The following is a 19570-nucleotide window of genomic DNA, read 5'->3' on the forward strand; positions in this document are numbered from 1 at the left end:
TTATTAAAAGAAAAACACGGATACAAATGTATCTTCAGGAACCAAGGATGTTGATTCTTGTGCCCTTGACTGCCCTTGACTTTTCACAGTCATAAGAATAAGCGGTACCTTTTTGTCCAGCGGTACCTTTTTGACCAGCGGTACACCTTGGCACAAAACCCGTATCCAAAAATAAAAATCACACAGAGGTCTAGGTGAAACTTTTATCTTTTCTTGTTAACCTGTTTTAATCACGAAGATCACTTTATTCAGTATTTTATTTCAATATATATGGTTATAATAGTATATCTAACCTTTCTTATATATGTATATATATATATGTATATATATGAATTTATATTGTATATATATTCGTTTGTCTCGCCAGGCTTTGAATTTAAATTGGTTCCAATCCTAAACCTAAGCAACGCATATCCTTTATTATTAAATAAAATTCAAAATGAATTTCAAGGATTTGCTAAACATACCTCTGTTTTACTTTTGAATTCCGACACCCTCACTTGGCCGACTTAATTGTCTTTGGCACTCCTTTGTGAATCCCTCAGTACACTTATATCCACTTCCCACAGATTCTATTTAAATTATTATACATATTTAAATGTGTATTTAAAAAAAAAACTTTCATTTATTTCTTATTTGAAATAAATTAATATATAAAAAAAATCATCCATAAAAAAAAATTTACTCACTATATGATCTTTTATATTCTCCTATATTGCTTCACAAAAAATTCAAATTTTTTTTTTTTTTCTTCTTCTTCTCGGATTTATAAAAAAAATCGATAAACCGTATCACACAGCACTAGTCTACCATATGTTAGGTTGCACTTGTTTCAATCAAATGATTTTTAATTCCAAAAATGCATCTGCGGTCAATGCCCTAGTTCCCCACTTTCATTATTCTTTCATTATCCTTTTTTTCTTCTTTTCCAAATTCTTTGGAAACGAAAAAGCTCTTTTACCCCGCCGCTACTACATTGATCTTTCCTTTTCAAGCAGTTTCCTAGTTTCTTACTTCACACACTCTTCGTTTTAAGTTAGTGTATGTATTAGTACTTTTACTACTTTTAGTACTTATATTTCTTTTGTGGCTAAAACTATAAAAATTTTGTCTAAACTACTTAATTAAACATTCAAACAAACACGATCAGTCTTATTTCTCCATAAATTGAATCTTATATCTAATATTGCACATAAATATTAAATTTGATTCTTGATTTTGAATCAAACTGCAAGCATTTTAACTTCCGTTTTTCTTTGCTTGTTTTCTCTTTTAGTTCGGCTTTTTGCCACGGGTTAAAAAGATCGAGCTTTTTTCTTTTTATCTTCTTTTCCTCTTTTCTTCCTAATTTTGTCGCGCCTGTCATTTCGTTTGACATTTCCAAGTTTATTTTACATTTCTAGCGTGTGTTAAACCTCTTTTTTTTTTTTTAAATCCTTTGGATTATATACAAAAAGAAATAAAACTATAAGAAAATAATAAAAAAAAACAAAAATAAAAACGATACGATACGATAAAGCCCTGATGTCAATAAAACATTATTTTTGTTACCCTTTTCAGGTAAGTCCATGCTTATGCCTCCATACAGAGCCTACCTTAACATTTTTTTTTTTTCTCTTTTCAGCTTTCAGTGCCAGCTCCTGGATAAATCTATTTGCCACGCAACAAGAGTGATCTTTAAGATAAGTTTGACGGTGGGGAATGTTTCTTAAACACCCACTCTACTTGAGTGATTGTTCAAGATACATTTTCCACCAGAAACTCCCCATCCGTCATTCGTCTGACCATTTTTTCTTTTTTTCTTTTCAGGTTTCCCGCTTAGGAAAGACCGGCTTCATGTATCTATTTTTTTTTTTTTTTATTAAAAATCAACCCCTTAACTACCCCCTGTATGCTACAAGTGAGTTTTAGTGATTGTGAGTAAAAAAAAGTAATAATAAGTGCCCATTGGAAATGACGGTGTCAGGACATTACTTAGGGGATGAAATCGTTATAGTTTGTGTGAGTGTAGATGTGTGTTGCTAATCAGTGTACGTATTGACATATTCAATGTTTACGTTAATATGTATCTACGTACTCAACATTTAAATACATTTATGATTTGGAAGGTTTTTAGGGTGGGTTGAGAATTGAGGTTTAAAGTTTATTTATTTTTTTTTTTTTTTTTTTGAATCGAACGCGATGGCCTACGTAACATGCTCGATGACAGTCCATGAGTGGTCGTGAGTGGACTGGACTCGTAAGAAAAGTAAGGTCATTGCGTTCGGTTAATGTAAATGCAGGTATTAATTATTGAATTATGCTGTTTCCCTTTCATAGCCGTTCGGACTACGTGTGGTACGTCCCACGCCCTGAGATTTAGTTACATTTTTATCGGTAAGGGTTGATTTGGGTCATTTTGTTTTCTGATTATCCTACTCAGTCTGTGATTAAAATTGAAAAATAGTTAAAAAAAACTAATTAATGAACTAATTTATTATCACTAGTAAATAAAACTAACCTATTAAATACTAATCAAAATTTTATTCTACTAATATCACAGTGTAGTTTTGTAAGAAGGTTACGCTTATAATTGAAAATAAATAAATTAATGAGTTTAACCCTAATAAAATAAATACTCTAACTTAAAAATCTATTATCACAGTTTATCATGAAGTATTGCACCAAATCACTAAAGTAAATAAATAACTATATAAAAAAATAAATTAAGTAGTAAATAGATAAATAAATAAATCTGTAAGACAATTACAAACAATTATATCGCAGGAATGCATAAAATAAATAAATAAATAAAGCTATAAATTAATTAAAATAGATAGATAAAAGAATATATATTATAAAAATAAATAGATAAATAGATATATGAATAAATAAATACATTTCATGGATAAATAACTAACTAATATCACAGACTGGAAAGGATTCGAAGCAACAGCAGCAAGAGTGCGTCATTAAGATCTAAATCTACGCATGTAGGTCTTTCGCGTGGTAAACGCCAACCTTTTCACCCTTCAAGTTTCCTACTTCATACAGGGAATTTCCTTTAGGTTTCAAAATGATACCTTTTATAAATTTAGGTCCTAATTTTGCATTATAGTGTTCGCTCTTGTTACTTTGTTTGAAATTGCGCCTGTATATTATTTGTCCGGTTCTGTATGAGATATTTCTGGGTCGCAAATTGTATGTTTTAGTTGATTTATCGTGTGCCAATTTCAGATTTTCAAAAATATTTTTACGAATTAACGCAAGTCTATCAGATTTGTTACTTATTTCGACATTGGTATCTTTCAACATGTCAAGTTTTCGTAGAAGGTTGTATGTTTCCCCATTTTGAACCATTTGAGTCCCAAAAACAGCATAATATGGCTCGAAAGTTGTTGCATCATGAACAACACTTCTGAGTGAGAATGCAGCGGTACTCACGTGAGTATCCCAATTTCTTTGGTCATGATCAATATATGATCGAATTTTAGCTAAGACTGATCTGTTCACTCGTTCCGAAGCATTAGCTTGTGGTGAGTAGAAAGCAGTTCTTACATGCTTAACTCCGTATTTTGATAAGAAGCTAGAAAACAGTTCGGATACGAATTGTTTTCCATTGTCTGAGTGTATGTATTCGGGTACACCGAACATATGGAATACATGTTCTTCAAGATATTTTACTACCTCTGCTGCTGTTGCTTTTCGAATTGGGTTTAAAAATACGTACTTGCTAAAGTGATCTAAGGCTATAAAAATATGAGTATTCCCTTTTTTAGTTCTAGGGTATGGCCCTAGAAAGTCTATATAAAGTCTCTGAAATGGTCTCTCTGTTAAAATTTGATCTCCCATGGGTGGCTTTGATATTATATTCATAGGCTTGCTACATTTGCAAACATCACACTTTTTTACATACTCCTGTACCTCAACGGTCATATTTGGCCAAAAGTATCTTTGTCTAAGCTTTGCCAAAGTTTTGTGTATGCCACCATGTCCTGAAGCAAATGAATCATGTGCCGATTCCAAAAGACTCCCACGCAACTCCTTCGGAACCCAGAGTTTCCACGCTCTATCTTCTTGTATTGGGTCACCTGTCCGTCTGTCAGTACGTTTGTATACAAATCCGTCCGAGATGCATATGTCAGGAAGTTTGTCCTTGTTTTCTTCTATAGTCTTCTTCAATTCAACATACTCTTCAGATGAAAAGTGTGATGAATTGAAGTCAACTTCTTGTGTTCCGGTATCGATCTCGTCCATATGAACTCGTGAGAGAGTATCCGGGACTACATTGAGGATGCCTTTCCTATGCTCAATTTTAAAAACGAATGCCTGCAGTTTAAGGCTCCAACGGGCCAACCTACCACTCAGGTCTTTTTGGCTCATCAACCATTTGAGACTTGCGTGGTCAGTAATTATAGTGAAAGGTAGACCCTCAACGTAGGCTCGGAACTTCTTTACCGACAAAACGGCCGCATAGCATTCAAGCTCCGTGACACTGTAGTTCCGCTGTGCGGGATTGAGCTTCTGGGATATGAAAGCTATGGGTCGTTCGTTATTCTCGTCATCTATTTGGAAAAGTACGCTCCCTACACCTGAGGTTGATGCGTCGCATTGTATGTAGAAATGTCGTTTAAAGTCCGGATTTACTAAAATTGGTGCTGTGACCAGCATTGTTTTCAATTGTTCGAATGCCGTTAAGGCTTCTGGGGTCATAATAAAGTTTTTTCCAGTTTTTAAACAGTCTGTCATTGGAGCTGATATAGTCGCAAAATTAGGTATAAAACGCCTATACCACCCCGTCATCCCCAGGAACCGACGGAGTTGCTTGGAAGTCTTAGGAATCGGAAAATCTTTCACCGCCGAAACTTTCCCTGGATCAGTCCTCAGACAACCATCACCGACGAAATAGCCCAAGTATTTGATCTCCTTAAAACAGAATTTGCTTTTTTCGACGTTAATCGTCAGCCCAGCTTCACTCTTTGAGAACGCTCATGTGGGTTTCAAAGTCTGGAGAACAAATCAAAAGATCATCGAGGTAGACAAAGACACTCTCCCTCAAACGAGCGGGAATGACTTTGTCCATCAGCTTGCACATTCTCTGAGCTGCATTGCATAGTCCAAATGGCATAACCGTCAACTGATACAATGCCCTCCCAGGGACTGTGAAAGCTGTCTTTTCTCTAGATTTGATCTCCAGAGGTATCTGCCAAAAAGCGTCCTTCAAATCGATGCTCGAAATGAAATGCGTGTCCTGGAGCCGGCTTAAAATCCCCTCAATATGTGGAAGAGGATAGGCGAACTTCTTTGTTTCCGCATTTATTTTTCTTGAATCCAAGCAAAGTCTGTTTTTGCCTGGCTTCCTGACCAGAACAACGGGAGAGCTGTAGGGGCTATTGCTTTCTTCAATGACTCCTAACTCAAGCATCCTATCATGCTCAGCGTACATTAACTTTTGTATCACAGGAGATATTGGATAATGCCTTTGCTTGATAGGAATGTCGTTCTCCATCTCAATAACGTGTTCTTCTAATGTGGTTTTACCCAACCCTAGTACTGCAAACGAAGGGAATGCCATCTTTACCCGCTCCAACTCTCCAGTTTGTTCTGGCGTCAGCTTACGCATAGGATCACCCTCCTGCCCTTCCGCCGGTGATAAATTGTCTAGAGAACTGATAACGTTAGGAGCAACTTTAAAAGTTCTCCAGAAATCCACTCCCAAATAGAGCTGTTGTTGCAAACTTGGAACCACATATAATTCCATCTCTTGAGTTTGGCCACCCCAAGAAACTTCAGCCATGAACCTCCCGCTTATCTTTTGATTATTGCCGTCTGCTGTTCTGATGTCTATTTTCATTGCTTTAGTTTGTATATTATGTTTTTGGATAAAATCCATTGCACCATTCCCGAGACAGCTGATAGAAGCCCCACTGTCTAAGAGCCCTAACATCTCTTCTCCATTTACTTTTACTTTGGCATATGGCCTATTGTCATCTGAAACTGACAAAACTGTTGCTTCTATATTAACTTTCCTACGTCTAATGATTGCACTTCTTTCCCTAAGCCTAGATATCTTTTTATAATTTCTACTTGTTTGTATCGTCATATCTTCTATATCACAGGTTACTTCTTCATTAAAAATTCGTTTTCGAGCCTCTTCATATTCCTGCATCCGTTGGTGGAGACTTTTGATTGGATGCTCATCACAGTAAGTTATTGTTAATTTACTTGGTTCTCGTTTTAAAATTTTTATTTTTCCACAGATTTCTGTTCCGGGATTGTTACTGTCGCCGGCGGAGTCATCCCGGGTGAACTGCCGACTCGCATGTTTCCCTCACAAGTAGCGCACTTAAACGAGATGTTTCCTTGACCGCAGCTGAAACATGTTAGCGCATGGAATGTCGACGGGCAAACTGGAGCAGTGGATTTGTTGTCCTTTGTAAGTTCCGTCCTTTTGTCCTTTCCATGTTCTAAACGTTTGTCGCGTTCGTTGTGTTTGTATGTCTTGTTTCGTTGGTCAGGTTTGGTATTTGTCTGGAATCGGTCCGTCCGATTAAGCTGTACTGCTGCAATTTGTTCCTCTTCTTCCTCTTCAGATCCTTCTGATAACGAACCTTTTTGATATGGATCCCATTCTTCAATTTCACTAACTTGCTTCTTCTGCTTAAACTCTCTGGTAGCTAGATGTTTCTCTGCCCGTCGACACTCTTCTCTAAGGTCACGAATATTATGGATTGTAGAGCTGAAAATAAGGTTTGACACCCTATCTTTGATATTTTGCCTTACAATAGATACAAGATCTTTCTCGTCTGGCCTTTTCTGCATTTGTAGTGTTAGCCCTCTAATTTCTGAGTAATACTCATCGAAGGACTCGTGGGGTTGTTGGCGACGATCCATGATGGTTCTTAAAATTTCATGATCGCCTCTAGTGTTTCTGAATTGTCTCAACAAAGCATTCTTCAGATCAAAGTAGTTTAGCATTTCGTCATCTTCATTTTCTTGAAGATATTGCCAGTACCATGCTTCCGCTGACCCTGTCAGCAAATAATTGAAACAATCAAAAACATGGTCACTGCTAATTTTATGTTTCTTTTGGAGAAATTCTATCCTAAATAGGAAACTCTCTACAGACATCTTTTTCGGATCTCCATCAAATTTGACCTTCCATTTATGGACGTCGAGACGCTTCGGCGCCTCATGATTATTTGTATGTTGTTCAGACATAGCCTGGCCTACATTTTGGGGTGAAGATGTACGCTGCTTAGGCTGAGTTTTGGAACCAAAATCCGACTCAATCTTTCTCTGCTTATCGTGTAGCGATATAGCAGAACTCTCAACTACCTGCAGACGCTCATGAAGAGTCATGACATTATTAGTGACAACTTGGACCATTGAACGCATGGTTTTCATGCTCTTCATTTGTTCACATAATAATGCCATGGTTTTCTTATGAGTATCCTCTACTGACCTTGAAACGGTGGCTTCAATTACTTTAATAAGGCTATCATTGACCTTACTTTCTTCTCTTTTTTCATCAAGGACTTCTAATGCTTGCCTTTCTAAGTCGTCGAGTGTTATTTGTAACGACTCTCTGTTATATGCTTGTGTCCGCCTATGAACTGTTTCCCTACTTTCTTCCTCTGACTCTAAATCAATCAGTTCAAAAGGAACATTTTGTCCTCCTGGATTAGGACCTACTGCCCCCTGTTCATTACCTTCATCTAGGTCATCTGCTTCTTCTTCTATTTCTTCATTTTTATTATTCCGATTCAGCGCCGAATCAGAAAGGGGATTCTCTATGAAGGAATGATTCCCGTTTGTATAATTTAGCAAAGAATCTTCTAAACCTCCATTTCTTCTAGACCTAAGTGGATACGGATCTCTAGTAGTTACCCCTCCCGTACCTCTTGCTGTTCCTCTTCCTGTACTTGTGCTTGCCCCTGTATTTGTACCTGTATCTGTGTTTGTACCTGCACCTATACTTGTATTTGCACCTGACAAGGTGGCCTTAGGCTTTGCCCCCAAATTTTCTCGTACCATCCTTGGTCCAAAAATGATACGTTTTCTTTGTTTGTTTATTTTTTTTTTTTTTTTTTTTTTGTATCGGTGTTTTGTTTTAACTAGTATTTAAGTTTATAATTCAGAAAATTTTTTGTTTGTAAAAACAGTAGGTATATAACCCTGTTTATTGGTAAAAAAATTTCAATATATGTGTTTTAAAAAAAAATCTAATTCTAATATTCCAGTTCAGAAAGTAAAAATAATAAAAAAATAAAAAAAGTAAATAAAAAAATCAGTATGTTCGTAAATTCAAAAATTAAAAGGTAAAAAAATAAAAATTCAAAAACTAGAAAGTATGTTAATTCAATTATAAAAAAATAATAAAAAGTTAAAAATTAAAAAAAATCAAGTTGTATAAAAAGTTAAAAAGTATATAAAAAATTAAATTCAAAAATTTTAAAAGTAGGTATATAAAAAGATAAAAAAAAATAAAAAAAATGCAAATAAGGTAAAAAAATGAAAAAAGTAAAAAAATTATGTAAAAAAATGTTTCAAATCTTTAAGATAGCTACATACATGTTATAGCATAAAATAAAAATTAATTAAGATAAATATAAATATGTATTAAAAATATTCAATTTCTTTGATTATTATGTTTGCTTTTATTTTAAGTTTGTGTATTGATGTATTGTTAGGTGTGTGGAATTGCAGCTACTTTTCCAATACAATCTCAAAAGGGTATCTACATTTTTTTTTTTTTTTTTTTTAAATCATCTGTTCTAAAGTCTGTTATGTCGTCTGTAGATCTTTTTCTCTTTTTTTAGTCGGTCTGTCTGTTCACAAGTTTGTCTGTCAGTAATTTATAATTGCGACTGGTGCCTCTGTAAAATGACGAGTGTTTCCGTTTATTTTTCAATTCCTTACCACGTCGTGCAATCTGGTGATTAACCTAATAGCAGGTTAGCCGAGAATTCAAAAATAAACATCCACACGAATACGATTTCCATGTCTATTTCTTACGCCTCACGATTGATCTAGCTGGGCCTGATTCAATGGAAAGTCGCCAGAAATAAACACTTCCACCATATTCCGCTCTCTGCTAGCGATAGCCTTCACACTACCTCACGAAATTTTCTGGTGCTAGACCTGTAAAATTGGACAGCCGTCCTCAGAATATCGCTTACCAGAAAGCATGAACGATTCCTTATTTTGTGTTTTTAGGGATAGGATATAAAAAAATTAAAAAAATGATAAAAAAAAAACCAGATCATTGCAAGTCCAAGGGGATGACCTTCATAGTAAAAATCATCTCCTTGAAGTAGCAATAAATCTTTTAGCCGTTCGAACGTTGGGCGCCATTTGTTGTGAGTGCAGGTTGCAATTAAGTGACCTTGATGATGAGGAAAGGGGCACGGCATGCTTGCTTTAGCTCGGCCTAGCTCGTAGGATGGGGAGTGGTTCTTGCCCCCTCTTCATCATTTCCCACTCAACAAATCAAAAAAAATCATGCCAGGAAATGTATAGTATAGGATAGGGATTTGGATAGGAAACGGAAATGATTAGGATAAGGAAACGGAATCTGAAGCAAAAATGAAAGGATAAGCACAAAACAGGGTATCTATGCCACTGTCTAAGTGAAGGGTTGTAGTTTTGAAGCAACGGTTTGAAAACTAAATCTTAAACTAAACCCTTATAACTAACTAACTATAAATATGTTTTATATTGATTATATTCTTATATCTCAATATAAAAATATAAACGAACTATATCTCAATATGAAAAGATATAACGAAATTTTATATCAAACTAAACTATCTAAACTACCCTTAAAATTGAAGTCCACAAACCTTCCAAAATACAATGTTTCACCCAGACAGCGGTTCGCCAAATCACACAAGGCCTTGACAGATGTTGGTGTCAAAAGTTGGCCTTCCCACCCTTGTATCTATGATACGACCTTTCGCTACCTCCATGGCCGGAATCTGGAAAGTAGCCCCTAATGCAACTTCCAGTCGCAATTAGAAGTTGTTCGGCATCTAAAACGTTATCCCTATTGTAGCGTCCATCCTGTTCGTTTAAAAGTCGATGATTTAAAAAGAAAACTTACCCCATTTGAGTCGACGGTTTCACTGAAACCCCACACACCTTTAATCTTACTTAGCAATTCATCTTTATGAATAAAAAAAATTCAATCTTATAAAAGAAAATACTGATTTTTTTTAATCATGGATTTATAGATTGTTTTAACATAAATGTATTAAAAAAATTAGAAATAGTAATATTGAAATTTAAAGTAATAAAAAAATGAAAAATTATGGAATGTTTTTTTTTTTTTTAAAAAGGTTAAATTTCCTTTCCCTTATTTTCAGGGGATACAAAATTAATAAATTTTTAAGGATTTATCTAAATCCTTTTAAAAAAAATGTTTTTTTTTTTTTTTTTCTGTTCTTTCTTTGATTTTATTTTTATATATATATATTTTTTTTTTTTCAACAAAGATTTTCAATACGTAGGTATATTTTTATATATATATATATATAAATTTAAATATAATTTTTCAATATATCATTATATAAAAACAACTTACGATTTTTCTCGTCCCACGAAGTCCTGCCGGCAGCACGTTCCTGGATCACGGATTTTTGAGGTTCTTAATTCTTGAACCTTGACGCGCACTGATTTTACTTTTTTTTTTTTGATTTATATATATATGTATGTATATATTCTATATATGTAGTCTTTGTTGTAACTTCACTCTATTATTTAAATTTTTTTTTTTTTTTGATTAATTTGTTTGTATCTTTAATTATATTGAACACTTTAACCTTTCTTTTTGACAATTAATCCTTTTCATTTCATAAAAAAATTCAAAAAAAAAATTGCAAAAAAATTAATTTCTCAAAAAAAAAATTTTTAGATTAAAATAATAATTAAAAAAAAAACTTGGATTTCATTTAAATTATTAAAAGAAAAACACGGATACAAATGTATCTTCAGGAACCAAGGATGTTGATTCTTGTGCCCTTGACTGCCCTTGACTTTTCACAGTCATAAGAATAAGCGGTACCTTTTTGTCCAGCGGTACCTTTTTGACCAGCGGTACACCTTGGCACAAAACCCGTATCCAAAAATAAAAATCACACAGAGGTCTAGGTGAAACTTTTATCTTTTCTTGTTAACCTGTTTTAATCACGAAGATCACTTTATTCAGTATTTTATTTCAATATATATGGTTATAATAGTATATCTAACCTTTCTTATATATGTATATATATATATGTATATATATGAATTTATATTGTATATATATTCGTTTGTCTCGCCAGGCTTTGAATTTAAATTGGTTCCAATCCTAAACCTAAGCAACGCATATCCTTTATTATTAAATAAAATTCAAAATGAATTTCAAGGATTTGCTAAACATACCTCTGTTTTACTTTTGAATTCCGACACCCTCACTTGGCCGACTTAATTGTCTTTGGCACTCCTTTGTGAATCCCTCAGTACACTTATATCCACTTCCCACAGATTCTATTTAAATTATTATACATATTTAAATGTGTATTTAAAAAAAAAACTTTCATTTATTTCTTATTTGAAATAAATTAATATATAAAAAAAATCATCCATAAAAAAAAATTTACTCACTATATGATCTTTTATATTCTCCTATATTGCTTCACAAAAAATTCAAATTTTTTTTTTTTTCTTCTTCTTCTCGGATTTATAAAAAAAATCGATAAACCGTAGCACACAGCACTAGTCTACCATATGTTAGGTTGCACTTGTTTCAATCAAATGATTTTTAATTCCAAAAATGCATCTGCGGTCAATGCCCTAGTTCCCCACTTTCATTATTCTTTCATTATCCTTTTTTTCTTCTTTTCCAAATTCTTTGGAAACGAAAAAGCTCTTTTACCCCGCCGCTACTACATTGATCTTTCCTTTTCAAGCAGTTTCCTAGTTTCTTACTTCACACACTCTTCGTTTTAAGTTAGTGTATGTATTAGTACTTTTACTACTTTTAGTACTTATATTTCTTTTGTGGCTAAAACTATAAAAATTTTGTCTAAACTACTTAATTAAACATTCAAACAAACACGATCAGTCTTATTTCTCCATAAATTGAATCTTATATCTAATATTGCACATAAATATTAAATTTGATTCTTGATTTTGAATCAAACTGCAAGCATTTTAACTTCCGTTTTTCTTTGCTTGTTTTCTCTTTTAGTTCGGCTTTTTGCCACGGGTTAAAAAGATCGAGCTTCTTTCTTTTTATCTTCTTTTCCTCTTTTCTTCCTAATTTTGTCGTGCCTGTCATTTCGTTTGACATTTCCAAGTTTATTTTACATTTCTAGCGTGTGTTAAACCTCTTTTTTTTTTTTTTAAATCCTTTGGATTATATACAAAAAGAAATAAAACTATAAGAAAATAATAAAAAAAAACAAAAATAAAAACGATACGATACGATAAAGCCCTGATGTCAATAAAACATTATTTTTGTTACCCTTTTCAGGTAAGTCCATGCTTATGCCTCCATACAGAGCCTACCTTAACATTTTTTTTTTTCTCTTTTCAGCTTTCAGTGCCAGCTCCTGGATAAATCTATTTGCCACGCAACAAGAGTGATCTTTAAGATAAGTTTGACGGTGGGGAATGTTTCTTAAACACCCACTCTACTTGAGTGATTGTTCAAGATACATTTTCCACCAGAAACTCCCCATCCGTCATTCGTCTGACCATTTTTTCTTTTTTTCTTTTCAGGTTTCCCGCTTAGGAAAGACCGGCTTCATGTATCTATTTTTTTTTTTTTTATTAAAAATCAACCCCTTAACTACCCCCTGTATGCTACAAGTGAGTTTTAGTGATTGTGAGTAAAAAAAAGTAATAATAAGTGCCCATTGGAAATGACGGTGTCAGGACATTACTTAGGGGATGAAATCGTTATAGTTTGTGTGAGTGTAGATGTGTGTTGCTAATCAGTGTACGTATTGACATATTCAATGTTTACGTTAATATGTATCTACGTACTCAACATTTAAATACATTTATGATTTGGAAGGTTTTTAGGGTGGGTTGAGAATTGAGGTTTAAAGTTTATTTATTTTTTTTTTTTTTTTTTTGAATCGAACGCGATGGCCTACGTAACAATTTCTCAAAACTTCCACTTTCAGAAAAATGGAAGTTGGTAAAGCGTCGTTGTTGTCATCCCAACTATGTGGTGTTTCAGGATGCACCTTCCGACATAATGCACTCTTGCACAACGATGAAATTCAGCTAAAGAATGAACCTAGCAGCGGTGATTCAAGAACAAATCAACCACGAGCGATCAGTTCAGTTGAAAACGCCCATTATAGTGGGACGACACTGCGTCCAGGTACGATGCTTACCTTGTTTAAAATCGTTCCCGTTAGGTTGCATTTCAACAAGAAATCTATAGAAACTTTCGCCTTTATTGACGATGGGTCTTCAGTGACACTTATTGATGAAGAACTTGCTTTCTCTTTAGAAGCTAGCGGTACAAAAGAACCACTCTGTTTAAGGTGGACCGCAAATACACATCGGCGAGAAGAAACTTCAATGAAAATCACTTTTGAAATATCGGCTGGTGATAGCAATAAAAAATACTTAGTTACCAATGCACATACGGTTAGATCATTGGATCTTCCAAGACAGTCACTCGATTTCAACAGTCTGACACAACGCTTTTCGTATTTAAATGGATTGCCGATAAAATCGTACTCCAACGCGAAGCCACAGATTCTGCTTGGACTGCAACACTGGCGTTTGGGCATGCCCTTAAAAACAAGAGAAGGTGAAGAGTCTCAGCCAGCGGCGATTAAGACCAGATTAGGATGGACTCTTTATGGCGTTGCTTCGAATGAAGATACATCAGAAGTAGGCCTCATTGCAAACATTAATATTCATCTTTGCGACTGTCAAAACCAAATCGATTCACAGATGCATGAAGCAGTGAAAAAATATTTCTTATTAGAGAATTTGGGAACAAAGGTTACAAAACCAAATCTGTTCTAATGAAGATAATAAAGCTATAAGACTGTTGGAAGAAAAAACTGTTTTCTTGGGTGACTGTTATGCAGTGCCACTACTTTGGAAATATGAATATTTACGTTTGCCAGACACTAAAGTTATGGCCGAAAGAAGATTACGATGTCTTGAAAAGCGTCTTTCCAATCAACCCGAATTAATTGAACAAGTGGGAATGCAAATTGAACAGTATCTTCAGAAGGGCTACGCGAAGAAATTAAGCGAGGACGAAGTAAACAAACCTATGTCGCGTGTATGGTACCTACCCATATTTCCTGTCACAAATCCAAACAAGCCTGACAAATTGAGAATAGTCTGGGATGCAGCGGCAAAAGTTGGGGGAGTCTCTCTAAATGCTTGTTTGATGACCGGGCCAGATAATGTACCATCACTTCCATCAATTCTATTTCGATTTCGAGAAAGGAAAGTTGCTATCTCAGCAGACATACGCGAAATGTTCCACCAAGTAAAAATCCTGGAAGAAGATAAAGATTCTCAGAGGTTCTTGTGGCGGAACAAAAACAATGGAAATGTCGAAGTGTATCAAATGCAAGTTATGACATTTGGGTCAACTTGTTCACCATTCTGCGCCCAGTTTATAAAAAAACAAAAATGCTAAGAAATACGAGAGTCAATTACCGAGACATCTAAGGCAATAATCGAAAACCACTATGTGGATGATTTGCTAGATAGTGTCGACACAGAGGAAGAAGCCATCGCCCTGGCAAAAGATGTGATATATATTCATAAACAGGCTGGCTTCGAAATTAGAAATTTCATATCGAATTCTGCAAACGTTCTAAACGCTCTTCAATCTAATGTTACAAAATCATTTAAAACATTCTCTGAAAACGCTCAAAATGATTTCGAAAAACTTCTCGGGATGTGGTGGTCGCCTGGTGCAGATGTGTTCGTCTATACTTTCAAATCAAGTAAGCTGCGTAGTGATATAATGAATGGTGAACAGGTACCAATGAAACGTGAGGTGCTAAGAGCCTTGATGTGCATCTTCGATCCTCTTGGTCTAATAGCGAATTTTACAATTCATTTAAAAATCATTCTACAAGAAATTTGGCGTTCTGCAGTTGATTGGGATGAACCGATAAAGGAAAGACAATTTCAAAAATGGAAATCATGGTTGAAACTGATTCCCAACATAAAAAATATCTCTATAGATAGAAAATATCTCACGAATCTACAATTTGGAGAAGGCAGTCGGGTCGAGTTGCATATCTTCGTTGATGCGGGAGAAGAAGATATGGCCGCAGTAGCATATATGAGAGTCTCTACTGAAGATGAGGTCGAATGTTCTCTTATCAGCGCGAAAACGAAAGTAGCACCAATAAAAACGCTTTCAATTCCTCGGCTTGAGTTAGAAGCGGCTCTAATGGGAGTCAGACTTTCAAAATTTATACAAAGCAGTCACACAATTAAATTCGACAGTGTCACATTTTGGACTGACTCTCAAGTCGTAATCAGCTGGATAAAGTCAACCAACAAAAAATTTAAAAGTTTTGTGGCCATTCGTATTGGAGAAATCCTTGAAACCTCGAACGCTAACGAGTGGAACTGGGTTTCCACAAAGAATAACGTTGCTGACGATGCATCAAAAATTAAGACTAACTGCGAATTCAGTTCTTCGAGCAGATGGTATAAAGGACCAAAATTTTTATACCAGAACCCTCTTCCTCTTGAAATAGAACATCCAGTTTTATCTCCGGATAATGAAGGTGCGGAAGAAAGAATGTTTCATGCATTGCACTACTACAAGTCCACTTGTTTTGGATTCCAATCAATGTTCAGGATGGACAAGATTTCTCAAACCAATAATGTACATCTACCACTTCATCAAGCTCTTTGTAAAAAAATGTCAAAAACCAGAAGAAATTTAAGAGTGCTTAATGCATCAAACTACAACTTCTCCGCTCGTAATAGATGTCTACCGGTTCTCAAGATGGAAAAGTCTCCTCAAAACAATGATCTATGTCTATCGATTCGTCAGACTGTTCGTTAAAAAATGGCGAAAACCAAATGTTCTATATGAAATAAACGAATTCCAACTGGATGAAAAAGAAGCTGGAAAAAATTATCTTTTTCGAATATGAAGCTCTTGTTACTGGAAAAGTTTCTGGGGAAGAGGCCAGCATCAACAAAGCCAGCTCTCTATACAAGCTTTCACCCTATCTTGACGAAAATCAAATAATTCGAATCTCCGGACGAATCGATGAAATAAGCAATGTTCCATTTGAAACCAAACGACCAATCATTTTACCCAAAGACCACAAAATCACTCATTTAGTAATCCATGAATGCCACCTCAGATTTCATCACCTCTTCAACGAGACAGTTGTTAACGAACTTCGGCGAGATTATTACATCCCAAACTTGAGACGCATTTTGAAGAAAGTCCAGCAACAATGTCAACACTGCAAAAACAACCGAACCAAACCGTTGCCTCCTCGCATGGCCAGCCTACCTTATGCTCGTCTTCAGCCATTTCAAAGACCCTTTTCTTACACCGGAGTGGATTACTTCGGGCCGCTCTACGTCAAAGTCGGTAGGCGTCTTGAAAAAAGATGGGGTATGCTATTAACATGTTTGACCCTACGTACAATCCACATCGAGATAGTTTACAGTCTTTCTAGTGATTCTTGCATTTTGGGCTTCAAGAGATTCATTTCCAGAAGAGGTATGCCTAAAGAAGTGTACTCAGACAATGGTACAAATTTTCGAGGCGCAAGTAAAGAACTACAGCAAGCCATACATGATTTGAACGAAAACGTACTAGCTAAAGAATTCGAATTTGACTTGAAATGGAACTTCATTCCTCCAGCAGCCCCCCATATGGGTGGATGTTGGGAACGTATGGTAAGATCCGTTAAACAAACACTCGTAGAAATATGTCCAACCCGAAACCCCTCTGACGAATTACTGATGAGTATGATGACAGAAATTGAAAGTATTGTGAATTCAAGACCTTTAAGCTACGTACCCATAGATAGTGAGAGTTGTGAGGCACTGACCCCTAATCATCAAATCAAAAAATTTGTATCAACCTTGTGTAGATGACGGAGCAGCTATTAAAAAGAATTGGTTAGCTGCTGAAAAATATGCACAAAACAAACCTTTTGGCGAAGGTGGGTGCGCGAATATTTGCCTGACTTAACCCGGCGAACTAAATGGTTTTCACCGCAGAAATCTTTGCAAATAGGCGATATCGTAGTAATCGTTGACCAAAACAATCCAAGAAAATCTTGGCCTAAAGGTAAAGTTCTCCAGGTAATGCCTGGCAAAGACGGGACGATACGGAGCGCAATCGTGCAGACTCAAACCGGCATTTATACTCGCCCAGTCGTAAAACTTGCAGTTCTTGATGTTCACAAGTTCAAAGCAATTGGTAAGCTGGATCCTGACCCAGTTACCGGGGGGGAGTGTTAAGCGAACTTGGTATCACCGCCCAAACTACAAGTCATTCCAAGAAGAGGAGCAGTATTTCTGCAAAATATAGCCATCTCATTCTTAAAATAACTTGTAGCTTGGCTTTCAAACACGCGGCAAAAATCTGCCATTTGGATGGCGAACTTCAACAAATTAAGATTAAAAAAAAAAAAAAGTTAGTAAAAATTATAAAAAATATTAAAGAGAGAAAAAAACTAAAACGTAAGATAAAAAATCCTATTATATTTAAATAATAATGTAATGAAATTGATTTTTTAGGAAATTAAAGTTATTCTTAAATGAATTATACTAAACATTTCGGAACGTTTTTTCTTCTGCAAAAATACTTGGTTAGACCAATAGTATGAACGCTATCTGTTCCTACCTTTTTCTTTTACCGTGATTCGATCCCAGATATTGAAAATTAAGTTTTGTTATGCGTTGAAATGTAAGCTAGGTTTAAACAGTATTTTCAAGTACTTGAGTGTTCGTCGGCGTCGACATTTCAGGCTATTATTTAAAAAGGCCAAAACAGAAGCAAAACAAAGACGAAGGTCTGCAAATTGCATTAAATGTAGTTGAATGCTTAGCTGCATTTACACTCTCAGTTTTATCGCCGGTGTACGATGTTCCTTCTTGAACTAACACCGTACAACGAGAGAATGTCAGTAGTAAAACCGTCTTGTTGTTCGGTTCTAAAGCCTGGTACGCTGTTCGAGCTATATTTTAGCTCCCATACAAATTATCGAAAAATTTTATGCGAGCTAAAATGAGTCCCATACAAATTATCGATAACTTGTATGGGATTTTTATCTCGGCTAAAATTTAGCGCGACCAGCGTACCAGGCTTGATTCAAAAACGGACATCTTACACACCGGCAATAAAACCAAGAGTGTAAATGCAGCTTAGATATGGGTGTCCATTACTAAAAAAATCGGGTGTCCACTACTGAAAAAATGGTGTCGGTAACTAAAAAACCGGTAAGGTATTACATTTTTAATTTTGATATTTTTAAGGAATTACTAAATTATTTATGCTTTCATTATACTTAAAAACCATTTCTTATAGTTAAATTAACCATTTAAATAATTAAAATTGAAGCAGAGTAGGGAGCGTTATGAATTTTCAAACACAAATTATCCCTTAAGGGTGTCGGTCACTGGGTACGTTACCCTATAGAAGCTAGAAAAAGAATGCGTGTAGGTATAGCAACAATATCTAACAAATTAAGAATATTATATTGAATTCCAGTCGAATTTCTAGTTATTTTTTGATCTATAGTAAGAAAAAGGAATCCTGTTGTATTTAAAACTTCATACATATGTCCGTCCCATCGATTTTCACGGATAAACTTTTAGTACATGTGAATTATTCCGAACAAAAACAATATTTCCCTAGATTGAGAAGCCTATTAAGACTTCGATATAGTAGCTGATGTATTTGATGTAGCTCGACTAGGGAATAATACTAATTTTTAAGCAGGTTAATCAATAGTTCAATTTTAAACAACGAATTGTCTTGCAAGAATTTTTTTCTAGGTATTTGATTTATGTAGATTGAGCTTTTAAAAACTTACTTTTCACAATAGAATTCCATCGTTTGCAAACCAAACTACATCCTTCAAGATCAGCGTATGGCGGCAAGTAAGTAAAGATGAATTCGATTATTTCATCAGGTAATTCTTCGATATCAACCATATTTACTGAACTATATTTTGAGATGTAGAAAAAAAAAATTAATTCGCTAAAATTGCAAAAATGTTTAAAATATATTAACTCAAAGTTTTTATCTTCTGGCCTCTTTTAATAATTAACTTTTTATCTGGCAAAGGCAATAATTCTTTTGTTTTGACAACTAATTTGACATTTCTGTCCGTTTAAATCGGCCCTATTTCATAGATAATACATTACATACATTGTATGACATTGACAGTTCTGATGTATTACCCTTCAAGCAAGAAAACGGAGTCCAGAAAAGACAGTCCGACCTCCGACCGAGAAAAGCGGGGTTGCACTCACACACTTGCAACTTTTTGTGTATGAACACAAAGTCTAAGAGAACCGTGGTGAAAACTGAGAAAAGGAAAAAAAAGTAGACAGACAT

General features: G+C 35.0%; 1 protein-coding gene across 1 annotated transcript in view; it reads right to left on the reverse strand.

Moving 5' to 3' along the window:
- The window catches only part of LOC129906969 (F-box only protein 42), a 65410-nt gene extending 46054 nt beyond the window's left edge, over window positions 1-19356 (reverse strand). The window contains exons 1-2 of the mRNA XM_055982964.1: window positions 19244-19356; window positions 19044-19174 (exon numbers count right to left, since the gene is read on the reverse strand). Of these exons, the coding sequence (XP_055838939.1) occupies window positions 19044-19164 (121 nt within the window). The 5' untranslated portion in view covers window positions 19165-19174; window positions 19244-19356. The remainder of the gene's footprint in view (window positions 1-19043; window positions 19175-19243) is intronic.
- Between the last annotated feature and the right edge of the window lie 214 nt (window positions 19357-19570).

This window comes from Episyrphus balteatus, chromosome 1, assembly GCF_945859705.1.
Source record: "Episyrphus balteatus chromosome 1, idEpiBalt1.1, whole genome shotgun sequence".
Lineage (NCBI taxonomy): Eukaryota > Metazoa > Arthropoda > Insecta > Diptera > Syrphidae > Episyrphus > Episyrphus balteatus.